At 36.5% G+C, this 22,679-nt stretch overlaps 1 protein-coding gene and 1 long non-coding RNA gene across 4 annotated transcripts in view; one reads left to right on the top strand and one right to left on the bottom strand.

Annotated features, from left to right (window-relative positions):
- Psme4 (proteasome activator subunit 4) overlaps window positions 1–22,679 on the top strand; it is a 100,549-nt gene that overhangs the window by 55,463 nt on the left and 22,407 nt on the right. For all 3 annotated transcript variants that reach the window (XM_021227276.2, XM_021227275.2, XM_005070337.4), the window contains 15 exons: window positions 6,888–6,943; window positions 8,581–8,637; window positions 8,819–8,874; window positions 8,955–9,053; window positions 10,642–10,704; window positions 10,830–10,925; window positions 11,963–12,094; window positions 13,884–14,093; window positions 15,776–15,912; window positions 17,235–17,288; window positions 17,689–17,818; window positions 18,797–18,878; window positions 20,594–20,747; window positions 21,217–21,286; window positions 22,504–22,629. In XM_021227276.2, the coding sequence (XP_021082935.1) occupies window positions 6,888–6,943; window positions 8,581–8,637; window positions 8,819–8,874; window positions 8,955–9,053; window positions 10,642–10,704; window positions 10,830–10,925; window positions 11,963–12,094; window positions 13,884–14,093; window positions 15,776–15,912; window positions 17,235–17,288; window positions 17,689–17,818; window positions 18,797–18,878; window positions 20,594–20,747; window positions 21,217–21,286; window positions 22,504–22,629 (1,522 nt within the window). The remainder of the gene's footprint in view (window positions 1–6,887; window positions 6,944–8,580; window positions 8,638–8,818; window positions 8,875–8,954; window positions 9,054–10,641; window positions 10,705–10,829; window positions 10,926–11,962; window positions 12,095–13,883; window positions 14,094–15,775; window positions 15,913–17,234; window positions 17,289–17,688; window positions 17,819–18,796; window positions 18,879–20,593; window positions 20,748–21,216; window positions 21,287–22,503; window positions 22,630–22,679) is intronic.
- LOC121134684 overlaps window positions 1–22,679 on the bottom strand; it is a 57,003-nt gene that overhangs the window by 7,967 nt on the left and 26,357 nt on the right. The window lies entirely within an intron of this gene.

The raw sequence follows: 22,679 nt of genomic DNA on the forward strand, positions 1-22,679 counted from the left end.
GCAAAATACCTAAGGTATAATTTAGGTAATTCTTAAAGGCTTTATATAGATTTTTATATGGTAACAAGATAGAGTATCTTTAGATGTTAATACATTTAAAAACAATAGTTAGGAGGTTATAATTTAGGGTTAATATTCTTCTTTTTAAACAAGCAGCTAACAAAGCCATCCCTATTTTGCCACCAGTGAGCATTGACTTAAAATCCTGTAGATGAGTGTTTTTAGTAACAGTTTCTTCAGTGTTCCTCTTTGGTACATCGTGTAGAATGCTTAACCCTTTGCTGGCACTGCTGTGTGGGCAGCACAAAGTAGAGGCGCCATGACACTGCATGTGCTTGTCATGAAGCTGGATCTTAGCTGGGTGCTCTGAACCCCCAGCATCTGTCTCACTGCTGAGGAAGCTAATAAAAACCACGTAGCAATGAGGAGGTAGCTCCCCTTAAAGTTGGGAATGCAAGAAATTATTTGCTGGTTTGTTGGTTTTTTTTTTTTAATGGAATCACAAAAGGCTTTCAGGTAAGAGTAGGTTAAACAGGACATGACCATATTTTGTATAGTCATTTGGATTTATACTTTCCAAACATAATTGTCTATTATTTTACCCAAAAAACATTTATTACTGAACTTTAGAGTGTTAAGTTTAAAAATAATAGTGTCATGTTAGGATGGAACTCTGTTTTATGTTTTTTAATGACTTGCTGTGTCTTTAAAAGAAAAAAATAGATTTTTTTAATCCATTTATTTTATAGTTGGATACAAGAACAATTCTACCAATATTTGTTTTTGTTAAGAAAGATTGATTTCAAATATATTTTAAAATGAGAGCCCTTTGAGCCTTTTCTCTCCAGTGACCTTAACCCTGTACCATATTGTAAAAACATCCTTGTATAGCACACACAAGATATTTCATGCTTACCACATTGGGTATCAGTAGAACTCTACAGAAAGTGTTAATAGGGAGAATTGTGACCATTAAAGCAATACTTTTTCTTAAATGCTCAAACATTCGTTTTATGATGGTTGGGATATAGTGGTAAATGGCCAGTTGAGCAGGCTCACATGTTTGCCTTGCAGTTCTGCCATGTAGCTCTGCCATGTATGATCTCATAATGAATTGAGGCAAGTCTTCACCTTTCTTTCTTGGATTTTCTGTTTGTTTGGTTGGTTGTTTGGTTTTTGTTCGAGATTGAGGTCTCACTCTGTAGCCCTGGCTAAACTTGAGACTCACACCAATGCTTCTACCTTAAGTCTCCAGAGTATTAGAATTACAGGTGTGAGCCACCAAGCCTGGCTAAGTTTTATTTCTTGAAGTAAAATTTGATCATGATAAAAGTTCCTTATAACCCAGATTCAGTGGCTCCCACATGTAATCGTGTATGTGTCCGAGAAGCTGAAGGAGAATTGCAAGTTTGAGGCCAGATTAGGCTGCTTAGCAAAATTTTGTTTGAACATTTCTTCCCCCAAGAAAAATTCCTAGACTTGTTTATTAGAATACTGATTTGATTTCTATATAATGACATGCCTTTTACTAATAAAGTGAGTATGTTAATAAATATGTGGTAATTTATAAAATTGACCCTGAGTTCTACTCATGGGGTTTCCACCAGAAATATTTTAGACTAAAAAGTTTTATGTTTCAGGTTTTTCAGGTTCGCCAGGCATGGTGGCTCATGCCTTTAATTATAGCACTCTAGAGGCTGAGGTAGGATGTTGGAAAATTTGAGGCTGGCATAGTGAGACTTTGTCTCAGAAAAAGAAAAGTGGGGATAAGGGGAGGCAGAAACCTTCACTTTTGGGATAAAAATTTGATAGAAAATATAACAAAATCATATAAAACACATTGCATATGTGTTTTTAAAATCACTGAATAATTTACATTTTAAAACATGGGCTCTGTATCTATGCAGAATAATTAGATTACTTAGAGTTAGAAACAGATCATCTTTGATTTAAATTACAAAGCAAGAACTTAAACTCTTTATCTTATTATTTTATATGTGTGGACATCAGATTTCCATGGAACTGGAGTTGTAGACAGTCTTGAGCCATCACATATGTGGGTAGAGATTTAAACCCAGGTCCTCTTGAAAAACATCCAGTGCTCTTATCTACCAAATGGGAATTTTTTTTTTTAAAAAAGCACTTTATGTTGGCTTTTAAGTAGTTCTTAACAGAGTCTTTCCAGTGATAACTTGTGTTGTCTTTATCCAAAAATGTGAAGAATAACTTTGTGTTTGTATTTCTTATGTGCATCATTTTCACTTTCATTGCAGAAAGTGAAGGAATCCGAAACTAGTAAAATAGCCTTTAAAATTTCTAAAGTGCTTTTTCTGCTATAGTAAAATAGTTGTTTAAAATTTTCCAAATATAAATTGAGTTGAGAAAAAAAAGGCTATATACATCCTGTGACAAGAAAGTGTGAAGAGTGACCAGAGTGTAATTCTCAGGGATTGTCAGCAGACTAAAGCCAAGAGAGGAGAGCTGAGGTAGAGTCTTAGTCTGTAGGGAATGGAGGGAAACCCAGATATGGGGGAGAGAGTGGATTAGTGTAACACCTCAGCTATCTGTAATCTCTTGTTAGCTTTACTAAGTTAAGTTTACTTGTAGAATTGTGAGGCATTCATGTTCTAAAACACCAGATCAATTTTGGGAGCTATTTGCAATTCAAGCGTTATTATTCAGTTTGTACTTACATTTTTCATCCAAGTCTTGCTTATATAAAATGTTTTATTCTGTTACACTCAAGTCAGATTCTTTAGTATCAGGTTTGCTTTCTGTATTTGTTGCCAATATAGTATTTGTCCTCTGGAAAACTGTGATGAAAAACCATAAACTTTACTTCTATGTAAAGTTACTTTACTTCTATGTTTCTAATGAAGTTTATGTGATGATCTTAATTTCACATTGGGGAAATGACAAGTAAATGCAAAACTTTTGTATGCTATTCAATGAGTGACAGACAAATATAAAAAGCTAAATCCAAAGTATAAAAGTAAATGATGCACCAATGTAGGACACTAAATACCTGTAGTTACCATAAACCTTCAAGTATCAAAATACAGATATGATAAAAGGTCCTTGGGGGTAATAAAAGCTAAAAACCTGTCACTTTAATACTACTTAAAACAATTTGAAGTTTTAGCAGTTATGCTCATTGCCATGCATTGGTGAATGAATCTTAGAATGGAATCTCTCCTTGTTTTGTTGCTGGGACTTTAAGAGAGGCACTACTCCTGCAGTAGTTAGGACACACAGCTGCACCTGTATACTGAAAATTGGATTATGTCTTCCCATTGTTACACAGGAACTTTGGACATTGGCCTTTTTTAATCCTGAAACCCTCAGTTTTCTCCTTTTTCAGTCCACTTTGTGTTATGATCTTTTAGGTCTAATCAACTATTACAGGATGCAGAAACTAACATCTAAAAAACAGGGTTACTCAAGGTAGAGGAGTCACCATTTTCATCTCAGAATACTTCTTTTACTTCCTTTTCCGTTCCTCTGATCTGTTACATCATAGTCAAATCATTCTTTGAGATCTCAGCTTTTACTAACTGTCCACTCAAAAAAATTCTCACCGTCTAAGCTTGAGACCATTTCATTGATGTGTGAAAGGATGTGTTGTGTATACAATGAGGGGCAGGGCTAGCTAACCTCTCTTGGCACCTCCAGGAAACTACCCAGCACTGCTGGGGGAGCTGCACACAGAACAGGAAACAGTTACTACTCCACGGTGAGTAACCCTGTTTTCTCCTTATTTCACCTTGTGATTATTTTCATTGATTTTTTTTTAAAGCTTTGCTTGTCAGACATGAAAATCTATTCTCACAGTTACTTTTAAGTCTCCAATGTGTAGAGTTTCTCTTAGCAACTCTCTGTTGGCATGGTAGCATAAAGGAGCATTTCGTTGTGTTATTTTCAGCTGTTACTGATACAAAGAGCTGGGTCCACAGAGATGGCCAACTGTCTCTTGTGAAACACTTGTACATTAAGGGGGAAAAACCTGCTGGTAGCTTGATGTATTTATTTTATTCAGCAGTGGGAGGGGTTCTTGGGAAGAAGGCAAAGTATTCTTTTACTTACACACTAGAAGACCTGTGCATAATATTGTTTGTGCCTATTCCATGACAACTGATGCAGTGTTTATACATACTTGACTTGTATATTTTACTTTTTGTTTTTGTCATTTCTTTCCATTTCTAGCATCTTCTATTTTCTACCAGTGACTATTGTTCTAGTTCTACCTTAGGAAGATTGCCGACTAGTGGTACAGATAATGTGGTAGTGACCCGAAGTCTAAGATATTTTGTTATAAATTGGGTGACCTGGTCTAGGGACAATGGAGCTGGTTTTACTTCATTATTATTACATATGTAGAGCTACTTACAGTGTGTTAGGTTGGAATTATTTCTTAGAATTATGTTACTTCTCAAAACATAATATATGGAACTTAAACTACAGATTTTGCTGCTATTATTTTGTATTTGTCATGTTTATGTAACCCAGGCTGGCCTCAAACTTGAGGTGATCCTCTTGCCTCAACTTCCTGAGTATGTAGGCAGGTACTACCTCATATGACTGTATATACTTGTTAAGAAACATTTGCTGAGCGGGGTGGTGGTGGCTCACGCCTTTAATCCCAGCACTCAGGAGGCGGATCGCTGTGAGTTCGAGGCTGGGCAGGACCGACAGCCTCCAAAACAATACGGAGAAACCCTGTCTCGTAAAACCAAAAAAACAAAAACAAAAACAAAAAAACCACTTGCTGTAAAATATGTCAAACCAACTAAAGTTTATTTTGTGATAGGTAGAAAGATACAATTTAAGTTGATTCTTATATATAAATATAAAAAGGAATTTTGGGTAACAAAATTAAAGTTTATTCAGTAAGTACCATATATCTGAATGGCATGGATGTTGTATGTTAACTTGTGTTTCAAAAACAAAATAGACCATTTTTAAGTTTTAATATTTTAAAATCTTACACAAGGTAGGTCCAATGCAGGGTGCTTTATTTTTATTTAATTAGGATAAATGATGGAAAAACAATTAAGAATTGACACATTGAGTTAAAAATTAGCTTCGGATTTTTCAGGTGTTATTTGTTTTTTAAATATGATTAATGTTATAAGAGTTAGAAATGCATGTAATGAAACACTCTAGACTACTAAATAAAAGCCTTTGTTGTGTGCATTATATCGTTATATGTGTCTGTGGGGGAGTATACATGTGGAAGCCAGGGCTTGTTATTGGATTCCTTCCCTACGCCTCTCCACCTGTGTTTTGAGACAGGCTTTCTCGCTGTACCTGGGCTTGCTGCCTTGTCTAGAGTGGCTGGCAGTGAGCCCTTGAGATTCTTTTCATTCCCTTTCCCAGCGCTGTGCCATCACACTCAGCCTTGTACTTAGGTGCTGGGGTCTGAACGCATAGCCTGGGGCTTGTGTATCGAGTACATTGATGGTGGTGTCTCTGCATCTCTTTGATGGAAAATCATTGGCTGTGGAAATGATTTTAGTCTTCTTAAGTTAGTGTGGCTGAAGCACTTAGTATTATTGTGTGGTAGTATGGTTTGAGTAAAGTTGTGTTTTTACTTCAGACAGTAGATTTGTATCATCAGTGAAAAGATTTCTGTTCTCATAAACCAGTCACAACAACTTTCTTGTGATCTACCAAGAAGGTGGTGATAGCTCCATTTCATTTTCATTGTACCTTTCTATTTAGTACTAAGATCTAATTCAGTAGCGACTTGAAGTTTATTGGTAAGGGGTCTTATTCTTTACTGACTTTGGTATTTCTGATCATAAACAGTCAACAAAATGCTGAAATTTGTAAGCTTTGCCACGACTTTCCCTGTTATCCATGTTGTAAGCTCATTGGTGTTAGGCAATATATGCAGTTTCTGTTTATTAGAAAGTAGCCCTGTGTTGGATTTGTTCACTGCGTGGTTCCTTTGCATTTGTACCACCTCTTAGAAGGCATCTTTTCTTTATTAAAATAGCCATTGAACTAAGTCTTGTATTTGGAAATTTTGAAAATTAAGGAAAACTTCAATTGAAGATACATATATACATGCATATGTATATATAAATTCAGATGTATAAATTCTTATTCTCCAATAAAATGTGTTCTTGTAAATCTATAGGTTAACGCTCAGCCATTTGCTGAATTTAACTACCTGGGTCTGGTTGTACTGACATCTTCCTTTGGGGCAGGTTTTCGGTATTTTTAAGACAGTTTTACTTTTTTAGTTCAGTCTGGGCTTAAGACTACTATGTAGCCCCAGCCAGGCCTTGAACTCATACTGATCTTCATGCTTGGCCTCCAGGGTACTGGCATGAGCCACTATTCCTGACTTGTGACTGATCTTTAATTGAGATTTAGTATTTCTACATACCAATTTAGAAGTGCCATTTCACTCTGATGTTAGGAAAGGTCCATTTTGCTGATTTAAAGAAAAGGAATAAGTTATTTAGAGAACCATGTATGCTATTAGATGCTTCAGCAATAAAAGATGACTGAGTTTTAAAGTATAATTATATAATTATGAGGCTGAATTTTCCTTGTGCAGATGAATAATTGCTTATCAGCGAATTTAAGCTTTTCCACTTGAATATTTAGTTATCAATATAATGTCCATTGAGAGATGATTTTTTTTTCCCTCGAAGGCACTGAAGAACGTTTTCTTTAAGTTAGTTACTGTGCTTCTTTACTGAGACAGCAGCATTAATCTTCACAAGAGTAAAGAATTGAAGTACTGCTGGAGAGTAGCAATTTGTTACAAGGGCATTATCCTGGTTTTTATTTCAACATTGTAACAATGAAACTTTTTCCTTTGACCTTTTGTGTTGATATTATTAGTAAATGCATATTCTCTTGTTTTTAAACAGGGTACCAAGTATGGTGTCCTTAGAGGAAACAAAATTGTATACTGGACTGGAACATGGTATGTGAATACAAACTAATCTGCAGAGGCTAGCTGTTTGCCCTCTTTGTAAAAATTAGAATGGAGTCACTTTGAACTTATGGTTCAGATTCTTTGTAGTATATAAAATATACTCATTATGCAGCAATCATTTTCTTTTCTCAAGAAACTAGATAGATGTTTGTTTGTTTATTGTGACAGGGTCTTATTATGTAGCCCAGGCTGGCTTCAGACTAATAGAGATCTGCCTGTCTCTAACTCTGGCTTTAGAAATTATTAAAGAATTGCCAATAAGTAACAGAAATTGGCTCAGTAAATTTAATTGTGTTCTGTGTTCAGAGGGAAGCTTTGCTATATAACATTCATTTATGAATTTATGTTTTAATTCTCTTTTTTTTTTTACTTAGAAGTACAGTTGTTTATTTTTTGTGTTTATGTGTACATTCCATGGTCACAGGAGTGGATTCTCTTTCTACTGTGCTGGTTCTGGGGCTCAAGCCCAGGCTATCACTTTTATGGAAAAACATTTATCAGCTAAGCCAACTCACCAGCCATGTCTTTTGTAAATTTCCATCCAGCTAGTTGAATTCAATTTAGGTTTTTGAAGTGGTGCTGGGAGATCATACCCAAGAGACACCCCAACCCTTAAATTTTGTATTAGTATATTGTGAAACACCTGGGATCATCCTCAAGTGATGGAGCACATGTTATGCCTGAGGCTCAGGGTCAATTCCCAGCAACACTCCTACCCCCCCCACACACACTATGTCTTATTATACTAATGTAAACTTCAGTCAGCAACCTTAATAGAAACTCAGTAAATTTTCTTACTCAGGGATAATAAGAGAATTAATTCTGTAATTAATTTCTAAGGTTAATTGCTGGATTTGGGTCACCTGTAACTTTAAAGAGTCTCAAGCCTTTGTGGTTTCTAATTAGCAGCTAGCGACTTTGAAATGTTCACAACAGTATTTTCCCTCTCCCTCCCCTACCTTATGAAATTATGTATTTATTTTTTTTTATTTTATATGTATGAGTATTTTCTGTATATATGTGTGCCATATTCCCATGGAGGTCAGAAGAAGGTCTCAGATCCCCTGGAACTGGAGTTAGAGCTGATCATGAGATGCCATGTGGATGCTGAGAATTGAACTCACATCCTTTGTAAGAGCAGCAAGTGCTTTTAACCCCTGATCCATCTCTCCCCCACTTTCTTGACAACAGGTTTCATAAACAGTCATTTTACTTTGGTTGTTAGGGACCAATCTCATGTGACCCCATCCTGCCTTTAGATCCTTTACCTTACACATGTGCATCACCATGGCCAGATATGCCTATTTATTCATTTATAGAGTAATTGGAGACAGAGTCATGCTTTGTAGAGCGGTCTAGCCTTAAACCATATGCCATCCCCCATCTTACTCTCTGAGGTGTTAAAGTTACAGGTGTGTGCCTCAATGCTTAACTTAGATCATTAAACGTGGTTTTGAGTGTTAGCCTGTGTCCTACTCAGCTGCTAATTTAACTAAGGCAAAGCTATTTGTCCTCCCTTTATCTTTTAAGAAGGATCTTATGTTAACCCATTGTAAAAACTGGAATAAAATGAGGAACTTTCCATGTCTAAATACCTTCTCTATTTATTTTTATTTTTTTAATAGACCTATCCCGAGAGAACCACAGAGAAGCAATTGCTAGTGTCATACGGAAACTTCTTAGTGAGTATACGTGCCTGTACCTTGCCTGTATTCCTAAACTTAAGAATAGCAGCCTATGGCAAGTGTGCTTTTTTTTAGAAATAGGGAGAATATCCACTTTTTAAAAAAATCTCTTTAAGAAGCAGTTCAGTTCTTAATAATTTAAGATGTTGGCTAAAATTTTTTTCTTCTCCTATTTTAGACCACATACTTGATAAATCAGAAGATGATACCAAATCATTGTTTCTCATCATAAAGGTAGAAGTGACTCCATAATTGTTAAAGTGCTTGGGTTTGATTGGTGACTTCTGAATAAATGTTGAAATTCTTTGACACAGATTATTGGAGACCTTCTGCAATTCCAAGGATCTCATAAACATGAATTTGACTCCCGATGGAAAAGCTTTAACTTAGTAAAGAAATCAATGGAAAATCAGGTTAGTATTGTCACCTGAAATTCTGAATTATTGTTTTTAAAAAGACGTATAATATTCCTGATTTGAAGATTATTGTTTATAGAGGAAATTTAACCTTATAAGTAAAAGTAGTAGTTTAAGACTATTGCATAAGACGGGCATTCGTGGTGCAAGCCTTTAATTCCAGCACTTGGGAGGCAGAGGCAGGGGGATCTCTGAGTTCGAAGCCATCCTGGTCTATAAAGCTACACAGAGAAACCCTGTCTCGAAAAACCAAAAACACAAAACCAAACAAAAAAGAATATTCATAAAATCAATGTTCTTTTTTTTTTGCCATAGGCTTCTTACTAGGTAATAATAAAATATTTGACTTTTAGAGAAAAAAAAACCCACAATATTGTATGAAGGCTAAAAACATGACACATATCAAACAGATCCTAAGTGAAAGAATATATTTACTTGCTAGAAATATTGCTTTGCTTAATTGTAGGACACTTATCTAACATATGCGAGGCCCTAAGTTAAAAGTATTTTATTTAGTGATAACATCCATTAGTCTGCACAATCATTTCTGTATTCATGCAGGGATTTTCTCAGTAGCATTCAGACTATCTTACAAAAACTTGAAGAAATTTTTTTGAAAAAAAAAGTGCACAGTCATGAACTTCATGTAAATCTGAGGAAAACATTTCTTATAATGATTTCATGATCCAATATTAGAATCAGTATAAACCTCTTCAGGCAAATGGAAGGAAAAATACCCCAAGAAGAGCAGAGCTGTTCCAGAAGTGTTTCCAGTAGACTTATGCTAGAGTTGAGTTTCTAGATACCTGTATGTTACTTGTACTGGATACTGGAGATAGAAGATGAGAACTATCGCAGGCTATAGAAGAGTGCTAGATCAATAGTTTTGTTGTAAGGAAGTTCTTTGGCTTTATATTCAGAAGTAGAGATCCACTAAAGGAGTATGTATTGTAAGCATGAGCCACCACACCTGACTGAAAATTAGGATAGAGGAATATTAAAATGTTCGGACACAGTTAGAATCTAGGTGAAAATTGGAAGGTTTGGATAAAAGGTAAAATTGGAGCACTTTGATGACTAATGTAATAAAGAATAATCATTTGTAACAATTAAAAGTATTTTTTTTTGTTGTGTCTGTTTGTGTGTGTAGGCATGCATCTGTGAAAGCGGAGTTCAAAAAAAAACTTGTAAAAGTCAGCTCTCTCTTTCGAACATGTAGGTCCCAGGAGTTGAACCTAGGTTATCAGACATGTGGCAGTTGCATCTGCTCCTCAGCCATTTTTTCTGCCTTATGTTCAGTTTCTTGGTTTAGGTTTGGGTTGACGTTTTTGTTGTTGTTGTTACTGGGTTTTTTGTTTGTATGCTTGGTTAGTTGGCTGGTTTGTTTTGTTTTGAGATTTGGTCAATATGTGTAGCCCTGAGTGGCCTGGAATTCAAAGATCTACCTACCTCTAAGATTAAAAGTATGCACTGCCGTACCTGGCTGTGTCCTTATTTTGAGGTAAGTTTTCATTAGGAAATTCAGGAACTAATTGTTGAAGTCACTTAGTGAAAACATTGAGATATTTGCTATTTTCTTTTCCAGCTCCATGGAAAAAAACAACATATCAGAGCACTGCTAATTGACAGAGTGATGCTGCAGCATGAGGCAAGTGTCTAGATTATCACCTCTTAATTCAGCATGCTAATAAATAATTACTGTGGTGCTTCTCATAATTAAGTGGACTTTCAGTGCACACTTCGAGACTTGATTTATATTATTTCTTTTTAAAGTTGCGAACACTAACTGTTGAGGGTTGTGAGTATAAAAGAATACATCAAGATATGATCAGAGATCTTCTTCGATTATCAACAAGTTCGTATAGTCAGGTGAGTCTCTACTCTACTTTCATTTTCTTACGTGCAATCTAAATATCCCTGTCTTCCCAGTAGAGTTTAAATAATCCCTCATGTAGGATCTCACAGCCAGAAAGCAAGAGAAACAGAGCTAAAATTTAGTGACCCCCTTCCCTAATCCTGTCCCACCCCAGTGCCATTGGAAATAGGTTTCAAATTTTGCCATAATGTGCATTGGAAAACATTTGTTGGTAGTGTATTTGCTCCACCCCTGTCTCTCTTTTCCAAGACAGGGTTTCTCTGTAGCTGTGACTGTCCTAAAACTCATTTTGTAGATCGGGCTGGCCTTCAACTCAAGAGATCCTCCAGCCTTTGCTGGGATTAAAGAGGTATGCTACCATGCCTGGATAATTGCTTTTCTTTTAAGAGCCTTGAGCCTTCCTTCAACACTGTCTTGCTGTTTAAGACTGGCCTTGAACTTCAGTTCACCTGCCTTTACCTCCAGAGTGCTGGCAATATTGGCATAGGCACTACCATGTCCTTTTTAAATTATTTCTCTGTTGTAAATTTTAGAGATTATACTGGTAGAATGCTTCTATTATGTAATTCTATGAAAATTTGAAGGCTAGCTGAGGATGACTGTATGTGATGCTTGGGTTTCAAAGAGTTACTAGCATGTAACATGTAGTCTATTTCTTAATATAGTATAGGACCAAAAGATAACATCCTAGCACATAGAACAGAGAAATTACAAGATTTCTGTATATTAGTTCCTTCTATCTTGGTAATTTCCTGTGTATGGACATAAGGAAAATATATTTTCTCATCAACAGTGACTTAAGAGTGTCTGCTTTTTGCTTTCAACAATGTTATAAACTGTTGCCCATGAGTGTAATTCAACTTCCTTTCATAAAAGAAATGCACATGATAGTATTTTCCTTTTAATATTAGTCATTTGCTTGCTTTTTAGGGTACGTGTTTTCTGTTATTTAGGAAACCATCTAAATTATCATCCTTTGTTTTTTATGCTTCATTAGACATCATTTTAAATCTTTGTCAATTTTCCCCAGGTCAGAAACAAGGCTCAGCAGACATTTTTTGCTGCTTTGGGAGCCTATAATTTCTGTTGCAGAGATATCATCCCTTTGGTTTTGGAGTTTTTACGACCTGATAGACAGGATGTCACACAGCAGCAGTTCAAGGTATAGGTTTTGTTTTAATACCTATAGTAAACACCCATATATGTGATATTCAGGTTCTGCATTTAATATTTTTTTGTATTTGCTTTATTGAATGTGTGTAAGTTTAAGATACTAGGACATTTTGTCCTGATTAATGGTATGGAGATGATACAGGATGTATTCCCTGTGGAAAATATCTGAGTAGTCAGTGAAGGGAGGACCAGGGACAGGAAGAAATAAGTCTTTTTGAACAACTGATGAGAGCAGAAAAAGGAAGAAGATAAGACATATCACAGGTGAAGTTGTTGAGAGATATTAAGGATAGAACAGAGTTAGAGCTTGGTGGTTAAATAAGAGGGGGCTGAAACACGGGAGCTTCCATCCCTGAGTTCGGGATTGGGTAAGTGCTTATAGGGCAGGTAGGAGATCCCTTTCTTGAACCCAAGAGTTAAAGGCAAGTCTGAGCAACACGGTGAAATCCCATCTCAAAACAAAAGGAAAAATTAGAGACCAAACAGCAAAACTGACTGAGACACCATGACAAGAGAGGAATAGTCACAAAAGGCAATAAAGAGACTTTTAAAAAGAAAGCACCAATGCCCAGTTTCTAGAGAGGAGTAAGATGAGTACTAAACATGTTCCTTGAAGTTAAGCCTTGTAAGCCTGGCTTAGTTACTTTTAAAGTTTTATTATAACAAGTATTCTTTTATATAGTTTGTTCACCTTCTTCATGTCACAGTGTTGGAGATTAGTGGTTGGGACTGATACCAAGTGACCCACCATTTCCTTTCTTCTTTACTTTCTGGTGGCTGACTTTCTACCCCAGTGCTGGATGTTCTCTCTGGAAGGTCTGCCTCATTTGATCATATATTGGTCAGTCTTGTTATGGGCAGCATTAGAGGGGTCAAAGTTAACAGTGACTATATAAAGAGCCTGTAGAGGGAACTAGATTATGCAGTGGGCAACAATCCAACTTTGGATCTAAATTCAAAATTGAGTGTTCTGGAATTAGCAACACTTTTTGATACTAATAAAAAATGTACCTGCTTCATCAGAATCATCTGATTAGAGATTTTGTCAGTAAAAAAATATGTAGTATAAATAAGTAGCTAGATTTTTTTAAGCTACTTTAAATTTGTTGGACAATTCCATACATATATAATGTATCTATCTCATCATATCCATCCTCCAGCCCCGCTTTCCCCCTGTTCTGAGTAACTGAGCTTTCACATGTTTAGTAACACATTTAGCAAGTTGGTGCTAGCTGTTATTTGATAAATTATTTCAAACTTTAGGCCCTAAAAGTACTTCTTAGTACATTTCAAGGCCATTATTATGCTTGAGGAAAATAAGAGTAGAATCTGTGTTCTTACAAACATTCTTACCATTTATATTGCCTAGTAGTCATTCTTTAACAAATCCTCCATTAAATGACTTAGAAAAAATGTTGATGGTGCTGGAGAGATGGCTCAGAGGTTAAGAGCACTCACTGACTGCTCTTCCAGGGGTCCTGAGTTCAATTCCCAGCAACCACATGGTGGCTCAAAACCATCTACAATTCAATCTGGTGCCCTCTTCTGGCATGTAGACAGAACACTGTATATGTGATAAATAAATAAATCTTTAAAAAAGAAAAAGTATTGATGAATGCCACTGGTTAAATTTCAAGTTCAAGTTTTTAAAAGTAGTACATTAAGTATATGAACTATTTGCAAATCAACTGTATGTAAATAATCAATGTAAAAATTGAAATACATGTTGGACTCAACCATGCCTCTTAATTTTCCACATAAATTGTTTGTTCTCATAGGGAGCCTTATACTGTCTACTTGGAAATCATAGTGGTGTGTGTCTGGCAAACCTTCATGATTGGGACTGTATTGTGCAGACTTGGCCAGCACTTGTTTCTTCAGGGCTTAGCCAAGCAATGTCACTGGAAAAGCCATCAATAGTGAGACTATTTGATGACCTTGCAGAAAAGATTCATAGACAATATGAAACAATTGGCTTGGACTTCACAGTAAGCAAACCATTTATTTGTTCACACATATTTTACTGGAAATTCTGGCTTTTATTTTCCATATCTTTCCCTTTTTTCTGTATTAATATTTTGGCTTGTTATAAGTTTTTAAAAAGCATTAACTTTCTCTTTCTATCTAATGCTTTTTAGTGATCATTGTTGTAGATAACAGGGTTGGAACACTACCTTGGGGTGATGTGGAAGAGTCGAGTCATTTCTACCAAGAACTTACAATAGTTGACATTGCTGTATTTTCTTCCACTGTTCCATGTATGCCTCCATTGCATTTTTCTACCTTACTTCCCTCACTTTCCCTTCTCTCTTTTTCCTCTCCCCTGGCTGGCCTGGCACTTGCTTTGTAGAGTCGGCAGATCTCAAACTCACTGTACTAAAGCACTCCTCTAAGTATTCTTTATCAATAAAATCTTGGGAGTGAGATATCGGGATAAGAACCTATTGATCAGAGAAGCCTTGGAGAAGTGACCAGTGACCTCTTCTCTCTCCTTCATCAATTCAAAAAGGCCAAGAATCTTTCTAAACTCCTTTCCTACTACTTGGTGTGTCTTTCATTACTCCAAACCTTGTCTGGCTAATTTTGGTCAGCTAATAGCTAGCTCTGCCCTTTGATTCAATTAAACTTTATTGGAAGTCTCAGGAGTGTCAGTGAATTCAACATATCCCACCACACTCTGCTTCTTGAATGATGGGATTACAGACATGACCTACCATGCCCAGTCATGGTGGGGTTTTTTTTTTTTTTCTTTCAAGATTTACCACTAGCTAGATTCATAATTTACAGTGCAGAATACTCAAATTAGATTTTTATTTATTTTTTTTGATGAATGAGAAGAAAATTTCACTGGTTCTCAAATAGAGAGATATGGCATCATTTAAGTACTTTTTAAAAAGTTAGTGACTCACTCTGTAGTCCATGCTACCCTCAAACTTGTAGCAATTCTCCTGCTATAGCCTCCCACATGCTGGGATTACATGCATGAGTCACATTTTTTGATCATCTGAGAAGCTAAAACTATGCATCCTCGATTCTATAATACAACATGATGGACAGAAAGGTTGAGTTCCTTCTTCCCTGGAATTGGTTATGATTTGCATCCTAATGACCAGGATTATAACTATGGCTATAAATGCATCCCTTGCTCTTTGAAACTGTCCTCATATTAGGATTGACCCCCATCCCCAACCCCCAGGTATAATTGGTGTTCTGTAGTCCAGGCTGGCCTTGAATTCTTGATCCTCCTGCCTTCATCTCCTGAGTGCTCTGATTACAGGCATGCACCACCATACCCAGGTATTCTTTAAAAATTAATAATCATAGTAACTGGAGATGAAATTCCCTTACCACTGGTCCAGCAAAATGACCCAATGGGAAAGGTGCTTGTCACCAAACCTGATCACCTGAGTTCAGTCCCTGGTCTGAAAGCATAATCAATACATTTATTTTTGCTAGATGTATATGAGTGTGTGTGCACACACCAGTGCACATGTAAAGATCTGGGGACAAATTATAGGAGTTCTCTCCATCTACCCACATAGCGTACTAAGACTTGAACTCAGGTCATCAGGCTTGGTAGCAAGTACCTTTTTTCTTTTAATTAAATAGTCCACATTACAGTATGTGTCATGACTCTACTTTTTTATGTTGTTTTTTTCTTTTTAATAAGATTCCAAAGCCATGTGCTGCAATAGCAGAATTACTTGAACAATCAAAGAATCCTTCTATTAGTCAGACACTACTTAGCCCAGAAAAAATTAAAGAAGGACAGAAGCGCCAGCAGGAAAAGAATGCCGACGCCCTAAGGTACTTGATAAACTTTCTGCTAAGACAAAATATTACAGTTAATACATTTTTTAACTAGGTATAAAATATAAATGTAATTTACCATTACACGTTGATTTCTGAGAATACAAACAGTTGGGAGGTTTGTATTCCAACAAACAGTTGGAATTTTAAAAAAGAAAGCATGCTAAACATAAAAGTTATTGTTGTATCTTTTTCACTATGACTTGCCTTTGATTGTTTTTTAGGTACTAGTGTATTAGATATAGTACAATTGGTGTACTTTGTAATTAAGTCCTAAATTCATTAGTACATTACTTTATAGGTCTTACAGAGATAGTTTTGATTAAACTTGGTATTAGGATGTTAGTAAACTGTTTTTTGATTTGGGGGACCAGCAAAAGTAATTTGGATTTGGATAAAAAGAAAACGTGATAACACTTCAGCAGTAGCCTTCCTAACTCAGTTTTAGTTTTACCATGTAACGAGTACATGATTGTGTCTACTTCTGTTTTTGAAAATGCCTTTTTTTTAAAATCACAATATTGCCCAGTATTGTCTTAAACTCCTGGGCTTACAAGCTCTTCCTGCCTCAGTATCCCAAATGTTATGAATATGGATGCCAACTACAACCCTCAAATTTGTTTTCAAAAATGTTTTTGTGAATACTGATCTCCTCTGGTCTGCTTAATTGATTGCAGATACCCTTGTATACCATACAGACAGAGTACTGCTCACTCTGATTGCTACTTAATAGTTTTTTTCCTTTTCCATTTTTTATTATTTTAATTTTAAATAGCTTGCTTCACTTGTCAATCCCAGTTCCCTCTCCTTCCCCTCCTCCCGCAACCCCCCCCCCCACCAACCCCCTCAGCCTCCCACCCTATTGCCACATAGGGGATATCTAGAGCCTTTCATTTCACTCAGGGCAGGGTCCAGTCCAGGCTGAGAGAGCATCTCTCTTTGTGTTATGGACACACAAAATCCGTTTGTATCCCAGGGATAAACACTGATCCACTGCCCATGTTGTTTGCTTTGGAACACTCAGAAAAGGGTTGCTGGGCATGCTTGTAATACTAGTCCTTTTTGCACTGAGACAGGGGATCAGGAGTTTAAGGCTAGCCTGGAGTTTGAGACTTTACCTCAAAAAACGTAAGACAATTAAGAGAAAAGAAAGACTTTGGTGGTTCATTATATCTAGCATCTCCTCTTCTCACTTTTAGTCTGGTTAAATGAACTATAAGAAAAGGGTTAATTAAACCAGAATTTAAATTTATATTAAATTATTTAATGATTGCCTTAGTAATATAATAAAATCATATCTTATCTGAATTTTTTAAAAGGAACTATGAAAGTTTGGTAAATACTTTACTAGATGGTGTGGAGCAAAGAAATTTGTGAGTATAAAGTTTTGTTTTGTTTTTTCTTTAAAAAAAAGTTTGTTTTTTAAACCATGAGTCTTAATTGCTCTAGGGATCATTTTTCCATGGAAAAAAGAACATATTAATAGAATCATTTTTTGTGTTAGAAGACTAAATGGGGTACATGGAGAGGTTGAAGGTATTGATAGGGTCAGTGTTCTTCAGTAGGCCTGTTTTTATTCTTAAGAAACTTAAAATTATGTTTCAAATACAGAGCTGAGCAGGGTTTCAGATACCTGTGATCCAAGCTTTCAGGAGACTGAGGCTACAAAACAAAGAAAAAGTTTCAAAACAGATTCTTATCATAAGTGGTTTTTAAGGGTACTGTGATTTATATGTACTCTCTCACTACCCACTTCCCTACCTCAACCTACAGGCCTTGGAAATTTGAGCATATAGGCATCGGGCTTCTGTCTCTACTCCTAAGGGACGACAGAGTGTTGCCTCTTCGTGCCATACGTTTTTTTGTTGAAAATCTCAACCATGATGCAATCGTTGTTCGAAAGGTATACACTTTATTTTGGTTACTGTGTTGGGTTTGAGACTATTTACCTCACTCATTAAATTCTTCATAAATAACATACACCCTAATAAATTCTTGGGAGATAGTTCTCTACTTCCACTGATTTGGAGGAGGGGATTGAACTCAGGTCATTGAGCTTGTGCAGCAAGTACTTGTATTTGCCAAGCTATTCCATAGATCCTAAACTTAATTTTCTTTAATAGCATACAAACGAGTGATTTTTTTTTTATTCTTTTTTTTAAAATTTAGATAAGAAACAAGGTTGGTTCACCAGTCAGTTCCAGGTCCCTCTCCCTTTCCCTCCCCTCCTCCCGTGCCCCAAACGAGTGATTTTTACCAGTAACCTCTGAGTTGGTATTCCCCTGTCCACTTTCAGGCTTCTGTATTTTGTCATTCTGTCCACTTCTTTACAGACTTGCGTGTCCCCTTGCTAGTTTCCTGGCCTCTGTATACCCACATTCACTGTCAAGTAGCTTGTTTGTAAATTAGAAGCTGGATTCTGTGTGTGAGAGAAAGCATGTGATGTTTGTTTTTCTAAGCCTGAGATATTTCACTTACTATGATTTCCATATCCATTTGCAAATGTTATTTTTCTGTTTATGGTTGAGTATGATTTCATTGTATATATAGCACATTTTCATTATCTGTCTGTTGATCCATCTCCTTGCTCTTTCTAGTGGATCCCCATTGAACCGAGTTGTACAGGTATCTCTGAGGTAGAATGTAGAGTCCTTTGGAAGTCCTAGGAGTGGGGTCAGGTGAAAGTTCTGTGTTTCAATCTTTGAGAAACTGCTACACTGATTTCCATAGAGTCTGTATGAGTTTACACTCCTCCCAAGAGAGAATAAGGGCTCCTTTTGGGAGGAAGTATTTTTGAAAGAAGTAGAATCAGTTTCTATTGCAGTACAGCATGTTGTAAGAGATTTCAAAATGTTGATGTAAATGTGTTAACCTGTTGTAGATGGCTATCTCAGCTGTTGCTGGTATTCTCAAGCAACTGAAGAGAGCTCACAAAAAGCTGACCATCAACCCATATGAAATCAGTAAGTAATACCCCGGATAAGTAACAGTCCTTTCAGTATTTCCTGTAGTACTCATAGAGGCTGAGAGTGGTAGCACAGGACTTTAATTCCAGAAGCTTGGAAGTAGAGGAAGGAAGATCCGGAATTCAAAAGTCAGCCTAAGTTTAACATAATCCATTCAATATTTCTCTTTGGGCAGGAGAATTAGAAACAAGGTTGATTATCTACTTTTCTTACTGTGTTCCCAGAAATAGTTTTTCCTTTTGATTTATTTGTTTGCTTGTTTTGTTTTCAAGATGGGGTTTTGATTTGTAGCACTGGCTCTCCTGGACCTCACTCTGTAATTGTGGATTAAACTGCACTCCACAGACACAAAGGGCATGCATTTGGATAAGTGACAAATACTTCAGGAAGCTGTGTTAATAAAGTTAATGATATAGAATCAATGTTAATTTTTTTGATTTCTGAGAATTGTGTTTTGATATGTAAAAGAACATTCTTAGGAAATACTTCTGTATTCTGTACTGTGGGGATGTGAACAGTTTCTTGTAAAACTCCAGTGTGTATGTAGGGAGAGATAATATATTAAAGTATATATTGGATAATGTGTAAAAATATAAGGTCTATAAGTAGAGAATAATGTAAATTTGAAATTCCTTAAGCTCTGTAATCTTAAAATTAGTTCAGAACCAGGCTGGAGAGATGGTTCAGAAGTTAAGAACACTGACAACTCTTCCAGAGCTTCTGAGTCCAATTCACAGCACCCACATGGAGGCTCACAGCCATCTGTAATGAGATTTGGTGCCCTCTTCTGGTATGCAGACATTCATGCAGGAAGAACACTGTATATATAATAATAATAATAAAACAATTCAGAATCAAAATGTTTTAACAGATCCTTTTAATTTTAGTACATCATATTCTCCTAACAGTCATCAATTCTGAATCCATCCCTTCTTTTCTTCAGCAGTTCAAAGCAAATCCCGTGCTCTACCTCAGGCTTCCTCCCCTCTTGTCTCAGGGCTGGGGATTGGGTCCATGACATTACTCAAGCTCAGTCAACACTGTATTCTAATTCCTAGCTAGTCCTTTTTTTCCTTGCTTATTTGTATATGTTGGTACATATGTACTATGGCATGTATGTGGAGAAAAGAAGACAACAGTAGGAGTCAGTTTTCTCTCTTCAATATGTGGGTCAGAACATTAGATCTCAGGCTTGGTGGCAAGTACCTCTACCTGCTGAGCCATCTACAGAGTCCTGTGTGGGCTGCTTTTGAGATGATATTACTAAGTGATTTCTTGTTAAGAGTTACAGGCAGGACTAGAGAGATGACTCACTGTTGTTTTTGCACAAGAACCAAGTTCTGTTCCTAGCACCCACCCTAAGCAGCTCACAACTGCTTGTGACTCTAGCTCCATGGGAGGCCTCTAACCTCAGGCACATGTACGAGTGTGCACGCGCACACACACAAACACACACAAAATAAATAATAATAAATATGTTTTTCCTTTTTAAAAGAAAGTTTTAGTCAGAGCATGGTGGTCCATAGCTTTCATACCAATACTTGGGAGGCAAAGATAGGTGGATCTCTTGAGTTCCAGGTCAGCGAGGGCTATAAAATAACCCTGCTTTAAAAAAAAAAAAAAAAAAAGAAGTGACTTTGTTTATTGAAAGTCTAGAACAGCTACTGAATTAATATTTTCAAATTGATTGAATCTGAATACCTTTTCTTTAGGTGGATGTCCTAAGCCCACCAAAATGCTTGCTGGTGATAGACCTGATAATCATTGGTTACATTATGATAGCAAAACTATACCAAGAACAAAAAAAGAATGGGAGTCAAGCTGCTTTGTTGAAAAGACTCATTGGGGATACTACAATTGGCCAAAGTAAGTCACAGTTCACCTCCAACATTGACACTAAACACTTTTCTTTTTTGGTGAACTTTGCTTGTTAGATTAGATTCTAGGTTCAGAGGCTCTCAAAGGTCTTCCCTTTTTCTTCCTCATATTGTTTGCTCCTGCCAGTGCTGTGCTTAATCTCTTCCTACTTCTTCTGTAGTCCTGAGTTGTTGCTAATGCCATGCTGTATGACCAGGGAGGGTCTCAACAGCTGCTCTGAGTTGTACTCCTGCATGTTAATGTTAACACACCTCTCTAATCCAGAAGCACTTGACTTTCATTGTTGAGTCCAATTTATGTCACCAGGGCATGAGAATCTCTAGACTTTTAAAGCAGAGACTGTTATAATCCATTCATATTCCTGATGTACTCTTGACTACAATGCCTCCTAAATTTGCTCTTGAAGCTATATCTTTTCCTTCTGTTCATGTTGTTTTTATAAACTCTTACTGTGTAGGAACATGGTTGTTTATGCCGGTGCGGAAGAGCAGCCTAAGCTTGGCAGAAGCAGGGAGGATATGACAGAGGTAAGCATCTTCGCTACTTATTTAACTCCATTTTAGTCTGTTTATAACCTCATTCTGGTATTTCAGTATAGCACATACAGCGTAATTATAGGTGAAATGTATACTGTTGTCCCATCACTCAGGTGATAGTTGATACTGCTATCAACATTTCCAGGGTTGCCCTCAAGTTACTACTGTGTTCAGCACTCCATTGGGTACTGGTCTGTGTAGTTTACTGTTTGTTTCTTGAGTTAGTTCTGGATGATACAGGGCTCTTGAGCAAATTTAGGCTTCCACTGTGTATAAATCATGGCTTCTCGAAATAGGTGTTTAGATTTTTTATAAGATTCATTTTTATTGTTTTTTAATTATGCGTATCTGTGTATGAGTATGTGCACCTGGCTACAAGTGTCTATGGGGTAACAGGTATTAGGTCCTTCTGGAACTGTAGTTACAGGTAGTAAGCTGTCTAACATGGATGCTGGGAACAATGAAGGTCTTTGGGAAAAATAGTGCCATTCTTACCACTTAGCCAGCCATTTTAAAGTCAAACATTTTAGTTTAAGCTAGGTATGGTAGGGTATGTGAGTAATGGCTGCACTCAATGCTGTTGCAGGTGGACTGCTGTGAGTTGAAGGCCAGTCTGGACTGTAGAACAAGACAGCCTATAGTCAACTGAACAAAAGGAAAAAAAGAAAGAAAAAAAATGCACAAAAATGAAGCAAGAATTTGTTCCTTATTGAATATACCTCATTATCATTTGAAATCTAATTAGCTTAAAAGCTAAGTTTTCTTCAAGTCACTGTTTAAGTTTCCTGATTCTGAACAGCCTTTCTTTAAAGGCTGGTGTTATACAAAGATGCAAACAGTTGTTGGAATCTGGTTTGCAGTTAGAAAGTTATTATAATTGCACACAGCTGGAACAGAAGTGTTAGCCCTCACTTCCTAAGCTGAGCAGATACTTTTGTTTTTAATTGATAGTATGGGAAATGACATCCAAACCCAAAGAAGAGAGCAAACTTAATATTCTTAGAGTTGCATTTTAGTTTTACATCTAGTTGCATTTACGTTCTGGTTCTAGAAAGTACTATAGTTTCTGTGGATATTGAAAATCATCGAGAGCAAAATTATAACCATCTAGTTAATAAAGCCTTAAATGTTATTTTTGCTTTATCAAAATTGTGTGCTCATAAGTAGGTTTTAAGCCCTGAATATTGTTCTTTTTTCCAACTTTGTAGGCAGAGCAGATTGTGTATGATCATTTTTCTGACCCCAAGTTTGTCGAGCAGTTAATTACTTTTCTATCTTTAGAAGACAGAAAAGGAAGAGATAAGTTTAGTCCCCGGCGTTTCTGCCTCTTTAAGGTAATTGTGCTTCATGTACCCTTTTCATAAAGTTTAGTGATTGCCAGTCT

Source organism: Mesocricetus auratus, unplaced genomic scaffold (assembly GCF_017639785.1).
Source record: "Mesocricetus auratus isolate SY011 unplaced genomic scaffold, BCM_Maur_2.0 Super-Scaffold_100029, whole genome shotgun sequence".
Lineage (NCBI taxonomy): Eukaryota > Metazoa > Chordata > Mammalia > Rodentia > Cricetidae > Mesocricetus > Mesocricetus auratus.